Here is an 18,523-nt window from a genome sequence, read left to right on the forward strand (position 1 = left end):
GGCTTACTGGGAATCACAGCTTAGATAAGAGGCAAGCCTTGAGATGCATGTTCATCAGTCTTGTATTACGGATTTTGTAACATTACAAAGAATCTGTGATTTCTTACATGGTATCTGGGGGTATATGGATGAATTTCTCCAAATGTTCAGTCCATTGATACTGAACTCTTTGCTAACAGAATATTTATCCTAATAGGAGCACCATTTAGTGGAATTTTTTTCTGTTCGTTTTAGAAATGACACACAGCATTGCCTGGCTTCTGTAACATAATCAAACCATATAACTGATTCATACCATGCTGGCCATGTTGGGCTCTGCAAGCCAGAAACTCAATCTTCCTTTTAGAACATGACAATCATTTCCTGCGATTCATGAAAACTCTCGCAAATATCTGCTCAAATAGCAAATTGGCCTGAGAATAAAATGAAAGTGGGTCAGTTTTAACTTTTATGATATCAAAAGCTATGCTGCTTATCACTTAATTGTGTTGCTGTAATACTGGATTATAAATGTATAACTACTTGCCTTTATTTTATGTGTTTTGTGTCACTGATCTGCTTGTCATGATTTATTTACTTCTACTTTATCTGGATAACCTCTGTATGTCAGGGTTAGTTCCTGTTGTCCCACTCTGTGTCCCTTCCCTGTTTGGCCAGCAGGTGTTGCTGGTCATCCCGTCCCTCGTGTTGTCAGTCTTTGTGTTTTCCCCTGCTCTCTGTCAGCTGCATGACTCAACTCGTTGAGCATGTGGTTGCCTGTGAACCCCTCTGTCTTGTGTTCGAATCCCTGTTTTTGTATTTTGTTCCCTAGTGTTTCATTTGTATTAGTTTTCTTGTTCCTGTGTCTTGTGATTTACCTTTGGTTTTGGTTTCTTTTTTTGTGCTTGTGTTTTTAACTGTCTGTTATTCTCCTAGTGTGGATGTTTCTTTGTTAGTTTCAACTGTTGTCTGTTCTTGTGCCTGCCCTTCTGTGTTTACCTGATTGTTTGTTCCCCTGCCCCTTCCCGGATTGGTAAATTGTCTATGTGTCACTCCTATTCTATCTTTACCTGGTTTAGTTTTTGTATTTAAGTTCCTGATCCTGTTCTGTTCATCCTGTGGCCTGTACTACAAAGCGGGGTTACTGGCATATCGGGGTAACTTGTTGGATTTAAGGTACCACCGTTTAAATGGATTTCATATTCATTCACTTACATTTTGCCCAGACTACCTTAAATCGAACAATTACCCCGATAAGCCAGTAACCCCGCTTCGTAGTACAGCCCCCAGGAGTCATTGATGTTTGGTTGTGTTTGAGGTCTTATGCTGTGTTCTTTGTTATCTATCTACCTGCCCGAACCACTCGAGTTCATGACACTATATCCCGATGTGATATGTGATTAGAGGGAGGAGGGATAGATAGATATTTTACTGGGGGGGGGGGGTCTCAGGTCGAGGTGGAAAACAGAACCATGCATCATAGGCAATTGGCAGTGAGAAGTTCTCTTTCCAGGGACAGATGGGAAGAGAGCAGTACAGGGGCCGACGTAAATACAAAACTCAGAAAAGGGGCGGACAAACATAAAAAATAGGTATATAAAATAAAACTACAAACACTAGACTCTCAAAGACGAAGAAATGACTACTTCCGGGATTAGGGTCAACCTAGGGTATTCGTTTCTGGGACAAAACGCAGCGCAAATAAACTGGCCCAGGTGCCACCAATCAGAATAAATAAACCTGTCATCCGGAAACTTCCTCATGAAATGGCCGGAGGCCACACCCCCGTGCTCTGAAAATGATTAAGGGCAAGAAGAAAATAAGAAACAGCATGATCTACCATGCATAAAAATCATCATATATACGTACAGCATATAAATACACTATATATGAATATATCTACCATTATGACTGAGTTCAAAAGAGGAAACTGGACACAAGATAGAACCACATCCAGACACCATCAGGTGATTAGTCATCAACTCCAGGCCCCTCAATTCAGGCATATAGAACTGGCTGAGTTGCTCCTAATCTCCCTCTGGGATTTTGACTCCATCGACTTTTGCCAGATTAGTGGTGTGAGTTATGTACAGTCCCAGTATAACCATCTGTGAAAGTCAGCTTGGTTATATCAGACTTCTGCTATTGCTCATAGACATGAACAATCCATTTTCCCTTGATTTGTCATTGTACAGTGGGTAAGGAAGTCAGTCTCTTCTTGCAGCACCTTCCAAAGCTCTCCAACTTGAAATCATTTTTAATTCTTATTTTCCAATATTCAGCATGTTTTCTTGAACTGCACACTCATTATGCATCAAGCATCATCACAGATCATGCATCAGGCTCCATGCCTATTATTCCAAATGGACCTTAAAACAGGACATGACTATCCTCAATGCAGTTCTGGAACATCAGAACAGCTTTACAGAGCAATGTAGTGAATCATTTTTTATGTAACTCTTTTTGATTTGTGGCTTGTGGGTGTGGATTGAGTCAGAGAAGCAGAACAGTGAATGAAAGGCTTGGTCCTCTCAAAACACTTTTTTTCTTGTTTAGTAGGTCATTCTTACTTAAAAATAATAATAATGGAAAATGGGCAGTGAATTTACAGCCACAGTTCACAGTGAGGGTTATGGGGAGGTTGTGTGTGAAAATCTATTCATGTCGTTTCCTAAGATCTCGGATGTCATCCGCTATAAAAAAAGAAATCTGAGCAATCTGTCATGCATAGGACTCAAAGAGCACGGCCCAATTTAACACTTCTGGGCCGGTGGCCCAAAAACGACGTACCGTGGTATCCGAACTTGGCCTGTACAAAACTGGCATTAGAACCTGCTCAATTTTTGAGCTGCGGATATATCACAACACAGCACTTTTACAAAATGAGATAAGCTAAATGAAAAGAAACCCAGGTCACTAAAGGTGACCTATTAGTACGTCTGTCATACTAAAGAGGAAAGGAAATTAACATTTATAACTTTTCCATACCACAAAAGCAGAAGCTTGCCTACAAGCACACCTTTGAATATGTAACATCCCTATAGCATTTCAATATATAATATTTTAAAACTGCTTTCATGTGCACTCAATGAGATGTCTGATGGTTTCTTTGGCACTAGTGGAAATATTTCACATTGACCTATTTCCGTGTGTAATTGAACACCTACTACAATATCTATAAAACCAACTCCTGATCAAGCTGAGGTCATTTCCAGGCAAATCTTGATCACTAAGGGCTCAGAAGCGTGGCAGACCTTTAAATGAACTCGGTAAGGACTCTTTTCCAGCATTAGAAAATGTGGCTAACAGCAACAAGCGGTCATACAGCTGTATGAACGATGATGTATTTTTATTAATGACAAAAAAAAACAGGAAATAAGTCAAAAGCGAAAGCAGCCAAACACTTAAAGCCGCACCCTCAACAAGCACCTGATGCCCCAGTAGCAATGCTGGGAGGAATCTGGGTGCCAAACTCACAGGTCGTCTCAGCTTCCCTAAATATCTCTGTAGATGCTGTAATAGACTGGAAAGCCATCACAACTAAGTTGCACTACTCCCACTCACATCATCCGAGGGCGAAAATTCTGCCAGTTCAATTACAGTCACTGGAAAATATGTCTCATATGGGACAAGTTTATACAACAAGAGATCTTGATCTTCGCATAGATCAACTAGGAAAGAATCTGTAATTTTAATATACAAAACATCTGTTTTTTTTAAGCACAATTTGAAATCCACAGTAGATGTGATGGGATTTCCTCAGATGCAGTGAGTAGTGGTTGTAGAGTTATACATTGAAATTCAGATTTCCCATTTTGCCAAAGCCACAAAATAAAAAAGTGGGGATTTGTTTTTACTCTCTAGATTCTCTTTGCATTCTCAAGATATTACAGGTCTGACAATGAATGTATACACTGTGGAGTTAAGTTTCTAGTTAAAGTAACTGCCTGACTGAAACCCAACGACACCACAAATAGCACACATGCAAAGACATTGTCCTGACATCCCATCCCTGCCTGTTTTCCCTGCATTAAGCCCTGTGTTTCCTGGCTTACTATGGGCCTGAACTGGATAAGCAGTCATGGATGAATGGATGGATGGTCGGAGACATCGTGCATCGCCAACTGGATGCAATAAACACAATTTAGTAGCAAGAATTGTTTCGACAATGGCCTGACATGTAATGCAATAATCACAGCCCTTGCCATTTCCAATAGTTTCTTGAACAATTGAATTTTCTTTTTTAAACATATCATGTATTTAGGCCAGAAATAATGACAGGCATATGTTTATAATACCTGGTTTCACCAACAATTCCCAGTGTGCTACTGCCCTCCTGAGGCTGTATTACGTGTTGCCGATGGAAGATTAAGCACCGTTAATCCCAGTCTTAAGGGGCTGGAATACATGTTGGAAAATATGAGCCAGAGCTCTTCAAATCTGGAGCTTTTTTCCAAGCCATGTTTTCAGTTCTCCCACATAGTGTAATAATTACTGATCCTGATTGGCCACAGAGGCTTCACACCTGGCTCACAGGTAAAAGGAAGGCTGGGAAATCAACAGTGCTTGGACCTTTGAGCAACGTGATTTGAACAGCACTGATATTAGTTGTCTCACCAAGTATAAAACAGAGAAAAACATCTCTATACAATAAAGCATAAAATGAGTAAACTCATTAAGTTCAATGGTAGGCACTAGAACACAATTTATATGTTTGCATCACTTAAGTCATTAGTTCTATGAACTCATCCTTTTTTCTTGATGACCTCAAATATATATTTATGCATGTTTATATATATACATAAATACATACACATATATATATATATATATATATACACACACACACACACACACACACACATATAAGCAAAACATCTGGACTGGAAATGAGCATCACACCCTAAAAAATGGAAATATGGAACATGCCCAGGCAACCTGTGCAATCCAAGGGGCTTAAGCAGAGCTACTAAATTATAGTAGTTTAAATGTTTATGGGCCTAAATACCCAGGCACAAAAACTAACTCTGCACTTTGGGTGTTAGCTTTTTTATATAACCTCCTGCAATACCTATGTGTATTATTAGTAAAATTTCATATTTACAATTCACATTCAGGTGAGTCATTTTATATTTGTAACCATTTATTCATCGGGAAATATTTGCAAAAGGTAATTAAATGAAAATATTCCCCCAGAGGGGAAAAAAAACTGCATCCAAAAGCTCGAACGATGAGCTTTCAACAGACAATCCGGTTCCTTGACACTATACCAACTACACCACGATTTCTCCCATTGCAGGACACACTTATTTAAGGAAAAGCTGGAAGCACAGCTGGAAGAGACTGAACACAGAGTTGACACCTCAGACTTTCCCCAAGACCACTAACCAAATGGCTGTTGCCTGAAATAACAAGACAAAAATTCATGCTGAAAAACAGAGTGCACATGCACCCTAAATGACAAACTGAAATAAGATGAAGTGAGTCAAGCATGCACTACACACATGACACTAAATCACACTGAAAGCACTGTCTAAAACCACCACAATGTAACTCACTGTCTTGAAATGTCCTCATTAAAAAAAATAAGTTGAATAACACAATGTGCCACTGCATTTGTCAAAATACCCAGGACACTTTTTCTAAAGTGTAACAAGATCAGAACAGCAGCAAACGATTTTCCAATTAGTAGTACCTTTTAATAGAATCATTGCGCAGTTTAATTAAGTTGCCGTGTCTGAATTGTTAAACAGTTTATATAAAAAAAAAAAAATTATTCACTATGGTGTACAAAATGTCTTATCAAATAAATAGAACAAAATCATTCTTGTGTCTCAATGAATTTAAAATACTATCTTTAATTGCTCAAAAAAAGACTTTGCATGGAACATCTGGAAAAACACGAGAATGGCGGAAACAGTTACATCACTTAAACACAAATCACTCACTAATAAAAACATTAGGAATGACTAGCCACTATCAACTTAAATGGTACCATCCATACCATTACCAATTGCAGTCAGACAACTCATATGAGCTTTAGACCAAAATCAGTAGAAATTTCTCATCAGGAGAAGCACAGAATTTTGATGGTGTTTGGATTTCATTGATGACAAAATTGAATTATAGGTAAACCGAATGCCTAAAGCCTCCCCGAGTTGTTCCGATTAGCGCTAAGCCTCTTTGTGCCCCTTTAAATGACAGCCTCACTAGACATCGAAGAGGGTTCGGTTACGCGTTCTGCCACATTGTTGATGTAGCTCGCCTTCCAGCGTTCTTGTCCGGGGCCGTCGCCCGGGAAACCAACAGACAGTCTGCTAGTCCTGTTTGCCCTCTCTCCACTGCCGTGAGCCCTCGTTCCATGCCACATATACGAAGAGGGCCAACACAAAATGCACAGCCACTACGGCCACGATGGCCCCGTAAAAGTAGCTGTCATTGCTGGACATTCCCATCGAAGCTGAGGAGAGGAAAATCAAATATAGAAATCAGTAAACAACACAGATTACCGTTTAGTCTATATATTTTTTCCAGAATAACTCCAAAGCGATACAGAACCAGACACCCATAAATATTAACATAATAGTTAAACAACACATTGTGCAACTGGTAATCATAGAAATGAGATGCACAATAAAATAAAACTGAGTTTACAAAAGGTAATGAATTTCTTTCACCTTCAAAAACATAGGTTTTGGATGCAAAGTACAACCCTATTGGCAGTGTGATCATGAGGACTGTAAAAAACAGCAGAGTCTTCAAAGCGGACACCAATGAGCCATCATTCCTGAAACAACAGGGGAAGAAATAGTGATCAGGCAGTCCGTGTGACATTTGACCTTCAGAAGACCACTGGAAGTGAAAATATTTTAATGACTCAAAACAAGGATAAAAAATACACAATCTCAATAAACAATGTTATTGAAAAAACTGACCACAAGGACGCTTTCCACACTATGTAGTTCTTTCATCTTGGCCATTCCATTAAACAACATTTAAACTACATTTTTTTTTAATTACATGGCATATTCAATATAAACAATCTACAGCAATTTAAAATGTTAAATGCTTCTGTGAACCCTTTGGAATTATCTTGATTTTTGAATGACAGCTAAAGTGGGGGGCGGCATGGTGGTGCAGTGGTTAGCACTGTTGCCTCACACCTCTGGGACCCGGGTTCGAGTCTCTGCCTGGGTCACATGTGTGTGGAGTTTGCATGTTCTCCCCATGCTGTCGTGGGGTTTCCTCCGGGTACTCCGGTTTCCCACCACAGTCCAAAAACATGCTGAGGCTAATTGGAATTGCTAAATTGCCCATAGGTATGCGTGTGAGAGTCAGTGGTGTGTGAGTGTGCCCAGCGATGGGCTGGCCCCCCATCCTGGGTTGTTCCCTGCCTCATGCCCATTGCTTCCGGGATAGGCTCCGGACCCCCCACGACCCAGTAGGATAAGCGGTTTGGAAAATGGATGGATGAATGGTAGCTAAAGTGGGATTTGATTTTATTTTAGTGTTATTTAACAAATACACACACTTTAAAACACCAGACATTATCAAAGAAATTGAGGTCATTGGAAGTTACCACAGAGAAAACTACTCCCTAAAGACCACAGGATGTAACCAGTACTGATGTGGAACAACCACCAAAACTACATTTGAACTGCGAATCGTGGAATTAAATGTGATGCTGTGTAAAAGTTTCAGGACCCAGACAGTACGCCTTCACTGAGACGCCAATCAATTCCAAGTTGTTTCAAGAAATTCTAAAACACATCAGATCAATAGACTAAGTCAAACAAAAAATCATAAATGCCATTACAGTGATCAAGACAGAGTCATGAATCCCAATCCCAAACAAATGCTATGGTTCTGAAGCTGGCAAATCAAGTAAGACATCTCAAAAAAAAAAAAAAAATTATTAAAAGTTCACAGAGCAGCATAATGATCAGCACTGTAGCCTCACACTTCTGGGACCGGGATTTGAGTTTCTGCCCTGGTTGCATATGTGTGGAGGTTGCATGTTCTTCCCAGGTCACTGTGAGGTTTCCTACAGGTTCGCTAGTCCCCCTCCTCCCCCGACAATCCAAAAACATGCTGAGGTTAACTGGTGTCGCCGAATTGCCCCCAGTTGTTACTGTGTGTGTGATTGGTGTGTGTGTGCGTGCCCTGCGATAAAATGGCGTCCCATCCTAGGCAGAGGTGGGAATCTCTACTGTACTTAAGTAGATTTTTTGAGTATCTGTACTTTGACTATTTATTTTGTGTAACCTTTTAACTTTTACTACGTACATTTTAGCACAAGTATCTGTACTTTCTACTCCTTACATTTTCAAAACAGGCTCATTACTCTTATTTAGTTTAATTTAAATGACGTTTATTAGCGCATTTTGCCATGCATTTTACCTATTCCGAATCAATAGTGCGCACGATCCAGACAGCTTGACCGATTGGTTGAGGCTTAAAATGTGTGTAAATAAGCACAGAAAAGTCAATCCCATTGGTGTATTCGTCTTTGCACATGACGCACAACACGATTGACATGATAAAGTAAGTGAGTGTGTGAGAGAGAGAGAGAGAGAGAGAGAGAGAGAGGGAGGGAAAGACTAAAATCAGGAGCAAATGGAAAAGATATCGTGAGTGCAGTGGAAGAAAAAAACCTTCAAAAGAAAATAGCTTGACAAAATGTCTAGTGGGAGTGTTAGCGGAGTCTTTCCCGACAGTATACAACATGATGTGTTTTGGAAAAAGGCAATTGTCATGTATGATGCTAATGGCCAACGGAGCTTTAAGAGTTTATGTGGCGTTATTTTTCTCTTCTTGCATTCTACATAACGCTTGGATATGGAGTCCAGTCAGCTTTGCCCTAAAATGGTGGTTTTGTCTTTTGCAAGGGTACTTTATAGTTTTATACTTTAAGCATGTTTTAGAGCCTGTACTTTTCACTTTAACTTGTGAAAGTCAATACTTCAACTTTTACTAGAGTATTTATAAAAACATGTATCTATACTTTTATTTGAGTGAAGAATGCATGTACTTTTGACACCTCTGGTCCAGGGTCATTCCCAGCCTTGCTCCCATATCTGAGACAGGTACTAGTTCCAAGCAACCGCTCACAGGGCAAGCAGGCATGGATGATGGATGGATGGATGGATGGATGGATGGATGGATTAAACTAATGGGCTTAAGACTTATGAGCTAAAATACCTCCTATCTGCTGTGCAGCTCTGGTTAGCAACTACAGAAAGCATCTGGTTAAGGTCACTGCCAAAGAAGAAGGTTCCACTAGTCACTCAACAATGGTTCAAAGCAAAGTTCTATCAATGACACTAATTGCTCAATAAAGATGACAATGTAAACTATGATGTAAATAAGACAGTATTTATTATTAATTATATAAAATTAGATCATTTTCAGAGCCATCCATCCATAAATGCAGATGATTAAAAAGGGTTCACGAGCTGTAGTACAGCAGTTAATGATGCTAACTGGTAACCCGAAGTTTGCTAATGCGATTCCCAAAATCCTGCCTGTGACCTTGAACAAGACATTGAACATAAACTCCAGTATATCACCGGCTTCAGATGAAACAAAGGAATGTGCATTAACTACTACTGAACGGCCCACATAAAACAGCCCCACATAAAAGTATCATCATAACTATACAGGTCACCCTATAATACTACGAGCAGAAATGAACTGCAAATATTTGATGATCAACACAAACTATTTTACGGTTATTGGACCTTACAACAAAAACTAACTTCAAATAAGAAGCAAGACTAAAAAAAAAAAAAGATGGCTGTGCTTGTCACAGATTTAAGACTAGTATCGAAAGAAAAACGAATTAAAAACAGGAAACTATAATAACCCTGAACGGTACTATAAACTGTACAAGGTGGTGTGTTGTGTGGTAGTAACGTTAATCGGAGTAAATATATACAAACAAATTAAGTTTCACTGATAGTTTTAAACGCGTTTTTGGTGTGCTAGAAATTACGAGTTTGGGTATTAGACATAAGGTGCAATGAACATTCTGTCATTGTGTGAAAACACTGGTTATAGCCCAGGCCTGCACAGGTAAAATACATATAATCGTTTTCGTTGTCGAGGTCAGTCTTACCCTCTGAAATCCTGTGCTGGAGTCGACATGGCATTCAACGAAGTTTTATCAGACTTATCCACCGGGGAATACATTTATCCTGTTTCGTAAGCTACGGCGGTGCCTAGCAGTACAGCAAAGAGTCTGAGTACAAACCACTAAAATGAAATAAACCTTGCAGCTGTTTCCTGGTGAAATCACGTGCCAGTACGTTTGGTTTCGTTCAACTGCAGAACGCACAATTTTACAGCGCCCCCTGCTGTACGGGAGGTGCTGTAAATGAGTAACGGGAGGGCGCCGAAGGGAATTTAAAGGGGTTTTGGTTATTTTTTCTCACCGGGGGAGGTTATCCACGTGAAGCACGTGACAATTCGAGAATATCGCAGTCTGTTGTACACATAATTGTTTAACTTAGAATTTTTAAATTAAAATTTGTAACTTAATATAGCTAGGAGCTCTCTCTCTGTCTCTCTCTCTCTATTGTACATAAATACACACACACACACACACACACACAAACTGTAACACCAAACAACTCAGTGTCTTTGATATGCCTTTTTGGGTGGATTCAGTCACCACTACAATTGCTTGATACCTGTTATTTTCCACTTAACTCATAGACCTGACTTGCAACAACCTGGAACTGCGTCCTTCGTATTCGCGGAACAGGCCAGCCTGCACGGGTTCACTGTGCTCAGCATACTGAGATGATCCTTCAGGTCTGTATTTGTGTGTGTAAATAAGGTGAAGAGCGTAAAGTACTGGCAGTCCCCACGTTAGGAACAAGATCTGCAGCGTCACCAACTTCGGGCAGCAGGCTGGCGTGAGATTTCCAATTCGATGTAACTCTGCACATTCATTAACATGCATAACAACAGTTTTACTAACTTATAAATAGTCTGTATGTTTTGCAATTTACCTCAAAGTTTTTCATGGAGCTAATTTTAGGTTTATAATGGAGTAATATACATGTGCCGTAAGATTTCTTACGCCAGATGCGTGGGCAGCCCTGGATCCGTTCCCTATGTCTGTCTTCAAGTCGATAAAGTACAGTGTGCACACTGAAGAAGGCATTATATTATACCGAAGCCCGTTTATGTGAAGACATCTAATATTACGTATTTAAGCAAAGTGTGACCTCTTTTTGTCAGACTTGATTGTCTTTAAGTCGAATATGTAGGTGAGTCGGAAAAATAATAATGGGGTGGCATGGTGGTGCAGTGGTTAGCACTGTTGTCTCACACCTCTGAGACCCGCATTCAAGTCCCCGCCTGGGTCACGTGTGCGGAGTTTGCATGTTCTCCCCATGTCGTCGTGGGGTTTCCTCCAGGTACTGCGGTTTCCCCCCACAGTCCAAAAACATGCTGAGGCTAATTGGACTTGCTGAATTGTCTGTAGGTGTGAATGCGTGAGTGAATGGTGTGTGAGTGTGCCCTGCGATGGGCTGGCCTCCCATCCTGGGTTGTTCCCTGCCTCGTGCCCATTGCTTCCGGGATAGGCTCTGGATGGATAATAATAATAATAATAATAAACCTGAAAATACAGGGGGTGTGTATTGTTCCCTAGAGTCCACTGATCCAAGCACATCTCCCTGGATGTGCCTTGTCTGGTTGTAAAGTTATTAACCCACTCTCGTACTGTCCCATTGGACATTATACGGATACATGCAAACATTGAAAAATTAATTAAAATTCGCCGGTAAAACCAATGGATTGTGCAACAGTTGTCATGAACCCAACACACTAAACCGGTACTTAATTACATCTGAAATGATGTATTTTCTTAGCTTTTTTTTTATGAGATGATGCACAAATTCTGAAAACTCTTGAACCACAAAAATATCCGGTGTTCACCATTGTCTGTGTACTGGATAATCAAGCAATATGGAAGGCAGACAGTCTGAATAAGGTCATTAAGGTCAAATGCATCTGCACCCCCAAGTGAAAAACTGCCCCATTCTGGCCCCCTCAGTTGAAATGGTATAGAACCATCTGCATTGGTGCTATATCAGTCAGTACAAATGCACCTGGAGGAACTGGCTTATTTCACTATATTACCAAATAACAGCTGAGGGAATTGGGCTGGCTCCATTCCAGGTCCTTATTGGCTGAAGCAGATGAAAACCTTCCGCTTGGACAGGATATGACATGACCCACGCCCTTCCCATTTTATCCATGTCTGGGAAAAAAAAAACAAAACAATAGCACGATTGCGGTGAATCCAGATTGCAACTAAGGGCATATGTTTTAGAGGGTGCTGCTCCCTCTGATTGGTATCGACGGACCGCTTTGATCTGGTGGATTGATGAGGCCTACCATCTGGAGCGGACCAGGTGGCTCCTGGAGCTGTTGAAGATCTTGGAGGTGCCGGGCTGTTCCCTGACCCATGCATCCCCACATCACAGAGAACGTCATCTACACCCTCGGCATCCTCCTCGGCATCATCATACACCGTGGCTCAATGGCCAGGTTACCCGCCAGTTTGGATACGACAATCCTGACCTCCTGCACAGGGTTGAGTGTGGCACCCACCATGATGCTGAAGGACCTGCTTATCCTCTTAAAATGCTTCTGCTTCCTGGCCAATCAGGATGGAAAGCCACTCTTCCTCTAGTGATCTTGTTCTTCCTTTCCTTTCATGTTGCAACATGTCCCAGTACCCATCCCTCATCCCCTTAATGCACGCAAGTCTACTGGTTTGGGTGCAATGGAGGAAGTGTATCCTGTGGAAAATTAGTCAGTGAGATACTGACTAATTAGTATGTTACATTCACAGGGGTTAATTGAAATTTTGGACAACTGAACCCATGTTCATTGATGTTCCCTGACCATTTACCCAGTACAGACCTATGCTAAGCCTGTGCCAGGAAGTTGAGACACCCTGGAGACAGTGCCAATCTATCACAGTCTACACACCCACACAGTCTGCACCAAGAACAATTTAGGGATCCCAGGCCACCAAAATACATGTCAAATGGAAATAATGAGGTGAAGGGGGAATCATACCCCCAGCAGTGTAGGTGTGAGGCTGCAGCGCTAACCACCACACCCCCTTACAGCAACATAATTTGCAGGATATTAAGGTAAGATTTAAGGTACCCAGTTTAAATGCACTTACTTCATCTACATTTAGCCCAGACAACCTTAAATCTGACTAGTTATTAGAAGGAATCCTGCTTCATGATGCAGCCCCCTGGTGCTACTGGGTATACAGAATAACCGATATCATTTCATTTTGGGTATTTTATTTTTTATGGTTCTTATCCTTTTATAAAGACAGGTGTTATGTGACATGCATAAGACCTGTTACAGACATCCCACCTTAGGCATATTGATTTCAGGGAGGTGGAAGGGGGCAGAAAATTGTCTTCACATCTGTTCCTCTGCTGAAAAGTAGAATTACATCAGATTGTTTCTAATGCACTGTTGACAGATTTCCAGGACAAACATCATTCGCGGGTGTCAGGCAGCTGCTGTCCATTTACAGGAGTCTCCTGGAACATTCCGGAAGATGTGGGATGTCTGCCGCTGTTTACACCAAGCAGTGTATAGCAATCTATAGCGATTCCACTGTCTGTTGGTTTAAAAACTTAATTTACTCCATCAATACCCAGGAGATACTTTGATTTGATATGACAAAATAAATTTGGATGACAAAATCTGGAAGCTTCTAAAACAGGACACTGTAGCCTCTTATCTAGAGAGCATAGATAAGGATCAGGACCCTATTCCAGGCAGTGCGGGAAGCAAGATACTCCCTTCGTCTATCGCAGGGCAATTCGCCTAACTTGTGTCTTAAAACTGCAGGAGGAATGCCATGTGATATGGGGAGAATATCCAACCTCCATGCACACACAGCCACCACACCACCCCTTGATGATTGTCAGGTGATTTTTAATAGTTTGTTAGATAGTTGAAAACCTACACTGCCCAGTTCGTATACAGTAATGTACTAATTCAGAGTACTTAGCATTCTCACAATGACTGACACATGCCTTTTGTCCCAAAAAGGAACATGAAAGATGATTTGGATACATATGTAGTAAGTCTGATACAACTGGCTATAAGAAGGCTAGTTCTAGTGAATTTAGAATTTTTTTATTACAAGATTTGAGTAATTTGATAAGCAAACAGTTGTGAATCTGCATTCCATAATGGCCATTCGGAACAATCCTTCCCCTCTGTTAGCACAGGAGGGGGCAAGTTGTCTAAAAACTTGCAACAGATGCCTCGAAATCAAATTTATTTAGTAATGATCTCATCCACTGCTTGGGTTACATTCTTTGATATTTCAACGGTGTAAAAAAAAAAAAGTTGGATGGCACACAAGACATTTTGCTGCCCCTCCAAGAATAAAGTGTGAACATCATCCAGTGTGTCAGTAGGTTGCAGAACAGCAATCTATCTCACTGAAGGCAGGCTTTGGACAGAAGCCAGAACTCGTGTCTGTGTGTGGTTCTGTTTATTGATGACCAAATTGTTTGCTAATACAACCTAGCTGTGGAATTTTAAGAGACGATCTAAGGTGATCTGTGTAAAGGTATATCAATTAATGCAATGTGAATCCCAGTTATTTTGTCTGCCATACAAATGTAAATATGCATTATTTCTTATTACAGTCTAGTAGGGTGGCCAGCTCATCCATGTTGGGGGACATTATGAGCTAGGACAGGGTTTGCAAACTACTATTTCAATGAAAAAGAAGTGAATTTTACTTAAACACATCTTATTAGAATGTCAGCTCTAAAAGTGTAATAATAATGTAATAGTAATGCCAATCAATAAACAGAATATTTTTGCATTCAGGTGAATGTCGCACACATTTTTAATACAATATCTGCATTAAATTGTAAATTGCTGGTTTATTTGCTTATTGCGGGGAAGCTGTGTTGCGGTTCTTCTACTAACCACTAGATGGTAGTGTACGTCAATGTTGTCTTTCCATTGTTTTCTTTTTTTTGGGGGGCGGGTGTGTTGGCAGAAGAGTCTTATTACACTAAAGAGCTCAAAGGTTCATCTCTGGACCTTACACAGAAAGTACAGCATGTGTAAACTAAAAATAGCCTCCACAAGCGCTAACCTTTACCCAAGAATGTTACCCATGAACAATATATATACACACTGTCATGTTAAATTCCATACAACTGTCTTTTTGTTACTAAGCCAAAGATTTTGAAAATGAAATTTAGCTTTGGATCAGTTTCCTTCCATCAGTATTATAAGCATTTATATTGGTAAGGGTGGCCTGGATCATATCGTAGGCAACACAGGGCACAAAATAAGGGCACACCGTGGGCATGGTGCCAGGCCATCGCAGGGCACATACACTCACACACTAGAGGCAAGTCAGAGACACCAGTTAACTAACTACACGTGTTTTGGTCTATGGGAAGGCACCTATGCAATATGGGGAAAGCATGACGACACCTGGGGAGGAGGCAGGATATCAAACTACAGATGTGTGAGGTACCAGTACCACCCACACAGCCATCGAACCCCCCCGTAGAATAATGTATTATAAGAAAAAATTTGTAATAGTCCTGGAAAGACAGTGACAAGTTAATCACATTCTATTTCTGTTCCGAATGCTGTGAGAATCTGTGCATTTGGAATGGAAACATTGGCACAAGGATTCGAAAGAGAAGAACCAATTTACTGGGCGATGAGGGAGTGGAGAAAAAGTCAGAGCAGCACCTTGAGGGAAACATGAAAACAGAAAGCAGTAAGTGTCAGGGCAGGTGTTGGGGTCTAGCTGGGTACACTGGAGGGGGCAAGATAAAACAACATATGTTCAAATATGAATCAGAGACAGGTGGAGTGAAACCACACAAACAGACCCCTTCGCCCGCCAGGGATCTGCAGGCGTGGGCGACATGGTGGCTCAGAGGTTTGCACTGCAACACCTTCTAGGTTATGGGATTGATTCCCTGCGTATGTGGAGTTCCCATGCTATCCCTGCGTCTATGCAGGTTTCTTCTGACTACACCACGTTCCTCTCACAAATGAAATAACACAAATGTGGCTGTCTGCAAACTCTCCATAGTGTCTGAGCGTGTGCTCTGTCATTCAGTTATTTCTGTGCCCTTTGCATTGTGGGATAGACTTTAGGGTCACTCAAACTCTGTAGTGATACAAATAGGCCTGTATATTAATATACAGACTTACAGATGTGTATAAAATGGCAGTAAGTGTTTCATAAAATTGTAGCTACTTGTTAAATGCATTGATTGGTTCAAGTCAACTGAATTGTTATCTGTCCGGACCAATATAGACCCACATGTCAGGGCCATCGGACCGTGACCAACAGGAAGGACGTACAAGTATGAACACAAACAAGACGATAAGAGCACTGCAAAAGATGGGTATTAAAATGCAAATTGGAAAAATGATTGTGTGCCTTTTTAATGGTTAGCACAGTGTACAATTGAATTTTCCCAAAGTGTCTGAAAATTGCTTATAGTTAACTCATGAATTTAAATTAGACCTCTAAAACAAGACCAATTGTTTGAAAAACTTATTTATCCATTTTGATTTAAAAAAAAAACCCACTTAACATAGATTTAGGTCAAGTCTCCATTTGAAGGCTAATAAATATTATTTTTAGACAATATGAAAAAATACAAATATTATGCACTTATGCAGCTCTATACAGTAAACCACATGTTGTGCCATAACAGGGCATGATTGTCGACTGTCAATGCATTTTACAAACTCAGGGAACTTTATTTGAAACAGAATTCTAAAGTCAAACAAAAGGGACCACAAGGGGTCTAAACAAAGACAGGTAAGCAAGACAAGAACTAACATAAACTAAAAACTAAATGCAGAGTAATCACATACTTAGAACAGGGCGTTCAGCAGCGAACATTTAACAGTAAGCACCTTCAGGACCTTCAGGAACCACATTCACATTCAAGTAAGACATGCAATAGCCAACAGCGGAACAAAGCATGGGTAGGGAACACACAGATAAACACAGATAATGAGATCTCAAAAAGGGACAGGCGTGGGCTATTATCAATTACTCAAACACTAGGGACTACACTGTCAGAAAAAATGGTACAGCCCTGACAGTGTCCATGGTCAGCAGTGACTGGTTGAAATGAATAGAACTTTGATCTGCCTGGAACAGTATAGACCCACATGTCTTTGACTGCGTTAGAGTCATCAGGACACCCAGACCGTGGCCATCAGGAAGGATTTGCTTCTGTGTTTATATACTTCAGTATTGATCCTTGCCTTTAGTGTCTTGATTCTTGATTTACCCTGCTTGTTCCCGGAAGTTTTCAAATGAATAGGGAGGTTTGATTCATGCAACACCGCTTTTCACATCAGGCAACGCTGAGAGCTACAGCACATCCAGGGCCAACCTGAAAAAGAATATCAGGAGAGCCGAACAGAAATACACGCAACAAATTGAGGATCATTTCAAGAAATCTGACCCCATTCATATGTGGCAAGGTATCCAGACCGTCACAGATTACAGGAAAATGAACAACCTCAACAACAAGTAATGTCTCCCTTCCTGTTGAGCTAGACAGATTTTATGCTCGTTTTGATCGGGAGAATAATCTTGCTATCAAAACTGCCCCTCCCTCGGATGACCAGCCCCTTAGACTTACCACCTCTGCTATACAATCCGCACTGAACAAAGTGAATTCACGCAAGGCTCCTGGTCCTGATGGCCAGGCTTGTGCTTAAAGCCTGCACTGACTGTCTGAGGTCTTCAGTAACACCTTCAACTTGTCACTTGCCCAGGCTGTCATCCCCACAGTCCACAACAAGTGTACTGGTGCCTAAACTACCCTCTCCAGGGAGCCTGAATGACTACTGCCCTGTTACATTCACTACTTTCATCAGCAAGTGCTTTGAGAGACTGGTCCTGGCCCACCACAAATCTAGCCTACCTCCCACACTAGATTGCCCCCAGTTCGCCTATTGTCCCAATAGGCTAACAGAGGATGCCATATCCTGGGATCTTCACTCTGCCCTGACACACCTGGACAACAACTCCTATGTCAGGATGTTAATTGTTGATTTTTGCTATGCATTTAACACTTGTCATCTCCTCCAAACTGGTAACACAACTGAGCAGCCTCGGCATGAGCAACTCTCATTGTAATTGGACACTTGATTTTCTAACCAACAGACCCAAGTCTGTCAGGTTAAATCTGCACATCTTCTACTGTTATCCTGAATTCCGGAGTTCCTCAAGGCTGTGTGCTCAGCCCACTCCTCTACTCCCTCTTCACCCATGACTGCGTTCCTTTATACGGCTCACAGATGACACCACAGTAATAGGATTGATCAGTAACAACGACGAGTCAGCCAACAGTGAGGAGGTCCACACAGAAACATGGTGTGCTGACAGCAAGCTCACTGTGAAAACCAAGAAGACCAAAGAGCTCATTGTTGATTACCGGAAAACCAAGAGCAGCAGACAGGCTCC

The 18,523-nt window shown here is 41.0% G+C and overlaps 1 protein-coding gene across 1 annotated transcript; it reads right to left on the reverse strand.

Moving 5' to 3' along the window:
* Window positions 1–5,817: 5,817 nt before the first annotated feature.
* Window positions 5,818–10,301, reverse strand: vma21 (vacuolar ATPase assembly factor VMA21). Its single transcript, XM_049029353.1, has 3 exons — window positions 10,097–10,301; window positions 6,657–6,766; window positions 5,818–6,439 (listed from the first exon to the last, which is right to left on the reverse strand). Exons 1-3 carry the CDS (start codon window positions 10,168–10,170, stop codon window positions 6,297–6,299), a joined length of 327 nt encoding a protein of 108 aa, XP_048885310.1. The 5' UTR covers window positions 10,171–10,301; the 3' UTR covers window positions 5,818–6,296.
* Between the last annotated feature and the right edge of the window lie 8,222 nt (window positions 10,302–18,523).

The sequence above is a fragment of the Brienomyrus brachyistius genome, chromosome 10, assembly GCF_023856365.1.
Source record: "Brienomyrus brachyistius isolate T26 chromosome 10, BBRACH_0.4, whole genome shotgun sequence".
NCBI classification, from domain to species: Eukaryota; Metazoa; Chordata; class Actinopteri; order Osteoglossiformes; family Mormyridae; genus Brienomyrus; species Brienomyrus brachyistius.

Excerpts from the sequence above, each read along its gene's own strand:
- vma21 (XM_049029353.1), bottom strand. The coding sequence starts at position 10,170 with ATGTATTCCCCGGTGGATAAGTCTGATAAAACTTCGTTGAATGCCATG. Across the intron at positions 6,767-10,096 it reads CCAGCACAGGATTTCAGAGG|GAATGATGGCTCATTGGTGT; the intron begins GTAAGACTGACC and ends CTGTTGTTTCAG. Across the intron at positions 6,440-6,656 it reads CAAAACCTATGTTTTTGAAG|CTTCGATGGGAATGTCCAGC; the intron begins GTGAAAGAAATT and ends TCCTCTCCTCAG.